The sequence below is a fragment of the Pteropus alecto genome, unplaced genomic scaffold (assembly GCF_000325575.1).
Source record: "Pteropus alecto unplaced genomic scaffold, ASM32557v1 scaffold24, whole genome shotgun sequence".
In the NCBI taxonomy this organism is placed as follows: Eukaryota; Metazoa; Chordata; class Mammalia; order Chiroptera; family Pteropodidae; genus Pteropus; species Pteropus alecto.
Genome location: NW_006439192.1, coordinates 23,653,352 through 23,659,898, shown reverse-complemented (window position 1 = coordinate 23,659,898; position 6,547 = coordinate 23,653,352). Strand labels below are relative to the sequence as shown.

General features: G+C 32.0%; 1 protein-coding gene across 2 annotated transcripts in view; it reads left to right on the top strand.

Annotated features, from left to right (window-relative positions):
• SLC7A2 (solute carrier family 7 member 2) overlaps window positions 1-6,547 on the top strand; it is an 18,180-nt gene that overhangs the window by 5,903 nt on the left and 5,730 nt on the right. Inside the window, exons 5-7 of one of the 2 annotated variants that reach the window (XM_006916419.1) lie at window positions 706-928; window positions 2,749-2,888; window positions 5,890-5,992. In XM_006916419.1, the coding sequence (XP_006916481.1) occupies window positions 706-928; window positions 2,749-2,888; window positions 5,890-5,992 (466 nt within the window). Of the gene's footprint in view, window positions 1-705; window positions 929-2,748; window positions 2,889-3,144; window positions 3,282-5,889; window positions 5,993-6,547 lie in introns of both variants that reach the window. The other variant, XM_006916420.2, reaches the window with a different exon arrangement.

Genomic DNA, 6,547 nt, shown 5'->3' with positions numbered 1-6,547 from the left:
ATATACGCACACACTTTGCGAGAATTATGTATGAAAAATACTTTGCAAGCTGTCAAATACTTTATAAATGTTAGTCATAGTTAATATCCTTGACCTTCTATCTGGAAGTGCTGTTGCAATGAGTAATAAATGATGATCATGCTCCTCAATTATTTCTTCTTTAGTAGGACAAAATATATTTCTCTTCATCCTGGTAATCAACAAGGTAATCATGCCAGAATCATTCTCCAAGTGCCTGCTCCATCTGGGTTCATATTTTTGCATGGTCTTATAAGTGATCATGTTTTTGGTGCTTCAAATTCCAAATCTTATTAGAAGGATCCAAAGTATACTGTTTTCTATTGAAACTAGAGTTTAATATAAATACACGGATTGCCTAGAAGTTTATCTGAAGGCTTCATATTTAAGGGCCTACGGAAATGCCATGACAGTCATTTAATATCTGTGGATGAATCGTTTCCAAAATGGATGAAGACTGTTTTTTTATTGCTAAACGTTTAATGATGCTGGTATGTCAGTTTTTTTCTTTCTGCAATTAGACTTTTATGTAATATTAAAGTACCCTCAAGAAGAGAGATGATTTCATGTAGATAGAAGGATCAAGCTAAGAAAATAGAAAGGACAAAAACAGAGTATAATTATCATGGGGGAGGAGACAAATTAATGCTTTTCCTATTAATGTTTTATTTGTTTATGTTTCTTTAGGTGAAGAAGTCCGGAATCCTCAGAAAGCTATTCCTATTGGAATTGTGACTTCTTTACTGGTTTGCTTTATGGCCTATTTTGGGGTCTCTGCAGCTTTAACACTTATGATGCCATACTACCTCCTGGATGAAAAAAGCCCCCTTCCTGTAGCATTTGAATATGTTGGATGGGGTCCTGCCAAATACGTTGTCGCCGCGGGCTCCCTCTGTGCTTTGTCAGCAAGGTACGTTGCATTACCTCTGGGTGCGGGCTGTTTGCGTCACTGCAAAAGGTAGTCAGTGTCTAAAGAATTCCTTTTGTATGTTTTAATATGAGAAACATATTATGCAACTATGTATTCTATGGATAGGTTGCCCAGAATTGTTGTCTTAATCTTAAACAATAAAGTCTTTTTCCCTCATCAGTTAAGAGTCAGTTTTTCAGGATAGTGATGGTCCAGTAGAAATACATGTGGATGCATTGGTACGTGCATCCACATACATACATATATATATGTCACATATATTCATATATTTATGCATTATACAACTTTCAGATGTTTATACTAGTATGTTTTCCTGCTGGCTCTGGTGTCACTTGTAGTGCTACAGACAATTGAGAGCTTTTATGCATACAGACTTGACGTTTTCTGTTGTCTTTTAACGTAATATATCAAATCTATTTGTGTGGAAGCTATATGCTGTGGCATTATTAAATATAATGTGCTTTTTCCTGTGAAACACAGATTTTTTTCCTCTTAGCACTAATCGAGTGAACTTGGTCTAGAAATAGAAATCTCTGTTCTCAAATTCATGGTGGAAATCCAAATAACATCTTTGTGAAAGGAAAGGGTAATTTTATCTCAAGTGTTCAGATTTTCAGTAGCTGCATATTTTAATACTTTAAAATTCATTTCTCAGTTTTCCTGAGCTACTCACATTTCAAATTAACATGTGATCATAAGATATTTCATTCCAGTTTTATACCGTGCTATACAGCAGAGCATTCTTACAAAGAGAAATTCTTGGCCTGATTATTAATTTTTTTAGAATGAAAATAATTCTCTAAAATTCTGATACTGGAAAAAGAAATCTCTTTCTATAATTCATTAACCTAGCCTTTTTTCTCAAAATCTTTTTCATTTTCTATTCAAGTTAATACGAATCAATTAAAAATTACTTCCTTTGGTTTCTCAGCCATCTGCTAGTAATGAGCTTTATTTTGACTGGTTTCAAAAATCTGAACTGTGATATTGGTAATCTGAACTTGCCATCACAGTTTTAGAAGAGATGGACACAGATTCAGCCAAGGCCAAGCACAACCTACCTTTATTAAAAGATGAAGAAGATGGGTTTTTCAAATGAAATATTTTACTTATTTTCTTTTAAAGGTTATTTTAACAACTAAGTCATGTGCAAAATGGTGCAGCCAGTAAAAACACCATTAATTTAAAACATTTAAAGTTTTCTTAAACTTTTAATCATGGCTACATGTATGTACTAATTTTACAGTGAGTTGATTTTTTTTAACCGTTCTCTATTTTGATTATCTTACAATGCTAGGAATTATTATTAATTTGATCAAAGATCACACTACAGGAAGAAAAATAATGGTAAAATATATATATAAATACATAATTATTAAATAAATGAAAGGACAGTTCTATGAAATCAAATTACTTAATTTCTTCTTTAATTACATATCAGTTTAGGAATTTTCTGAGTTATTGCCAGTAATAGTATCTTAATGATATGATTGGGTTTTTTTGTTGTTGTTGTCTTAATTACTTAGTTTTAATTCAGTAATAATCATGGGCATGCACAAATTACTTGCATTATTATTTTTAGTCTGATAATTGTGCTGAGCAAATATCTGCAACAATAATAAGTAGCACAGTAGTAAATATTGGCAATATTTTTAAATGCTAAATCATAATATATATTTAAAATAACAAGACTTTATAATCACAGATGCTGAGTTTTATGCAATTACTTAATTTCAATTCTGGAATGTAATCTTGCATGAACGTGTTTGCCACACTGCATGTGTTTGCTTTTTATTCAGTCTTCTTGGATGCATTTTCCCAATGCCTCGTGTAATCTATGCTATGGCGGAGGATGGGTTGCTTTTCAAATGTCTAGCTCAAATCAATTCCAAAACGAAGACACCAATAATTGCTACTTTATCATCGGGTGCAGTGGCAGGTGAGAGAGGGGTGACTTTTATTAAGAAAATGGGGGATGTTTTTTTCATCAAAGATTCTGAAAAAATATGAAAAATTAGATGGTTTCCTGTTTTGGTTTATGTGAAGGTCAGTAGCTTTTTTGTGAATGTTTTCAATTTTGAATTTTTTTTGGCATAAGTTCTGCACTTTAATGTGTCCAGTCTGTACCTGTATATACCTGTCTAGAATAATACTTGTAATAACTCACACGTGGATTATGAATTTTTCTGTTCTAGTCTTCTGGGCTCTATGTTTCCTTTACCCCGAATTATGTTTGCCATGGCCCGGGATGGTTTACTGTTTAGATTTCTTGCCAGAGTGAGTAAGAGGCAGTCACCAGTTGCTGCCACATTGACTTCAGGGTTCATTTCTGGTAAGCTTTACAAACATAGGCTTCTTCAACATTGAACTTGAACGTTTAATGCGCATGCATGGACTTATAAAGAGGGTCTGCTTGCTGTGCATGTAAGTTAAGAACAAAATCACTGACGAATTAGGGTATGGGCATTAGGATTACATCTGAAAATTACGGTGGCAGTGGTTTACTGAAATTCATTCTTAACTGCTCTTTTGGGATTTTTTGTTATTTTAACCTCTTGGGCTTCTAACAAATGTGCAAATGGTTATAAGGGTTCTTCATTATATGTCAGGTATTAAATGCTCTTCAGATTGATTAACTAACACATAAAATTGTATTGTTGACACACAAATTTTAATTAAACAATGATTACTTAATTTTTGATGTATGAATTAAAAATAATGATTCAATATTTTCTTTTGTTTGGGATTTAAGTTGAATATTGCTAAAGGACCATAGGATTTTTGAAAAGCTAAATTTTACCCATTCTTAGTTTAATATAAGACATGTCAAAGATAATTTATACTTGGCTGTTGTAGTCCCTGCTCTTAGTGTGGTAGATATCCCCACTTCCTGGGCCTTCATGGTTCGCTAAGTTACTAACACCTATATCCTCGTAAACCCCGTTAGGAAATCTATTTTTTCTTTCAACAGTTTTGGTATTTAAGTCATATTAAAAAAAAAAAAAAAAAAACCTCCAGAAGTTACCTTTTGGCATATCATCATACCCATGTAAAATACCTTTGGCCAGATTTTTATTATATACAGAAATTGTCATATATTCTATAGATCAAGAGAATGACCTTAAAGGTCCTGTTATAGGAAGCAAGAGAAAGACTCTAGCAAGCTTTGTAGATAAAATGATAAGCTCTCTTGGTAGTGGAAATTCAAACCAAAAATGATAATTTTGTTCATGCTCTAAATTGTTGGGAAATTAGATTAGAGAATGCTAATGTTATGTATGAAATGAAAATTTTTCAGAGTCAAAGCATTTGTCTAAACAGCTTCACTTTGTACATATTTTCTAATAAATTTGCACTTTATTAGACATATATTGGAAAGTCAAATCACTTCTTTTCTCAGTGCTTAGATTTCTGACCTATAAAATGAAATTTGCGCTAGATGATCCAAAGCCCATTTTATTATTAAACAGTGCATTTTGACATTAAAGATATTTATAATTATGACAAAGGATCACACATTTTATTAACACCATAAAAACTTATTTTTTCCAACAAAACCTTGCCCAGTAATATACTATATATTCGCAATTTTAAAAATATGTATCCTTCCATTAGGAAGAATTTAATATAGCAGGATAACAAGACACTAAAATCAATAATTAAATGAAGATAATTGTAACAAAAAGCTTTTTTAATGCTCTAAAATATTACATTTTGTTATTTTGTACTCTCATACTTACTTGGCTTGTTTTTTAATGAGATCAGATTGTATGGATAATTATTTTCTTCTGTCTTGTCTACTTTATTCTGGCTATCTGTGATTCTTATAGAACATTGAAATTTTAGTCATTTAATGTATAAATATACTAACAGTGGAGAGTTTTCAAAATGAGGCATGAGGCGTATTTAAAAGAACAATGTAGTTATCATAGGACGTGCATAGGGATATAGTTCAGAACTCTGCTTCCACCTAGTCATTGTAACCTTGCTAAGTTAGCCCATGTATAAAATGGAGAAAATAATCCTTTTAGGGCAAACCATGTAAAATTGCTGGAGTTTGGTCAAAAACAGTCAAATCCTGGCCATTTTATATGGCTAAGCCTAAATAATTTTTTCTGTCTCACAGGATTATTGAATTAAAGATAAAATGAGATCATAGAGATATAAAACTTGCAGAGAAGTCTAGAACACCATATAAATGGAATGTGGTGTTATCTACTTATTATGTTAAGGACAGCTGTATAATAAATTCAAGTTAATATTATCACTATTTTGATGTTTCAGTGGAGAAAAGAACTGCTAAGTGCAAGGTAACTATTCCACTATGTAAAGTATGTTTTACCTCTTAACATTATTGGGATTTGGGTGCAGGACCATAGATTGAGCTCTCAAATCTAGTCGGTCTTACTGGAGTGTGTGGTTTCAATCACAGTAGAATTTAGCCTATATAAGAAACATATTTAATTTGAAATTATTTTATTTAGTATATGATATAACTCAAAATGGAGATGGAAATCACAATGATTATATATCATCTATAATGGAAGCTCTTCTGTTTGAATTTTTTGTGATTTTATAAAAGGAGCTAGCCAATATTTCGTAGCAATGTTTTTCTTCTGAAACATCAAAAGAGTGTATTCTGTTATATAATATTTTGACTTTCTGTCAGGTTAATATTTTTTAAGTAATCAAAATGGGTTTTTAGTAATCAAAGTAGTAGTTTTCTGTCTGATAACTGAGGGCTTTGAAAATTTATTAGCAATTTATATGACCTGAAGAACATCTTAATTGTGAGAAATATATATTCTATACATTTTTCGACTTATTATTGGTACTAAAACAAACAAATTGTTAGGCCCTTGTCCCTGACTTGAACATTATCAACTGTATAGAGTTTCATCATAGGCCATTTCTTTACTGTTCTTTTATTTTCCCAATAGCTGTGATGGCATTTCTTTTTGACCTGAAGGCACTCGTGGACATGATGTCCATTGGCACTCTTCTGGCCTACTCTCTGGTTGCAGCCTGTGTTCTCATCCTCAGGTGAGTTGTCCTTGTCCTTGTTCTGAAGGATGTGTGTCATATGGGGCCCAGGGAATAAAGAAAATTAGGGCTCACCATCCTTGCTTTCAGGGACTTAGCAGTCTCACAGAGGCAAGGAGTCACGACATAAACACATGAATATAACATATAATAACCAGACTTGGTTCTTAGCAAAGAATCAATTACAATTGGTAACTAGCAAAAGGTCGGCCCAATCCATGTGAATGGCAGGTTCTCATAATATGTAAAGACACTTAAAAATATCATATTTTCTGTTCCAGTAGTTCAACTGCTGAGATTTTATACTAACGATTTAATCACAAAGAGGCACACACAGATATATATATATATAAAGGATGTTCATGGAAAAGATAATTTATATTAGTTAAAAATTGAACTAACCTGAATATCAATAAGAGAATGGTTAAATTAATGAGGGTACATTTATTCAGTGTACTCTTCTACAACAAATAAAATGATATTTAATTATTTGGAGAAATGTGTCATTTTCAGGATGCAAAGCTATATAAAGCATCTAAATTTATTTAAATAACA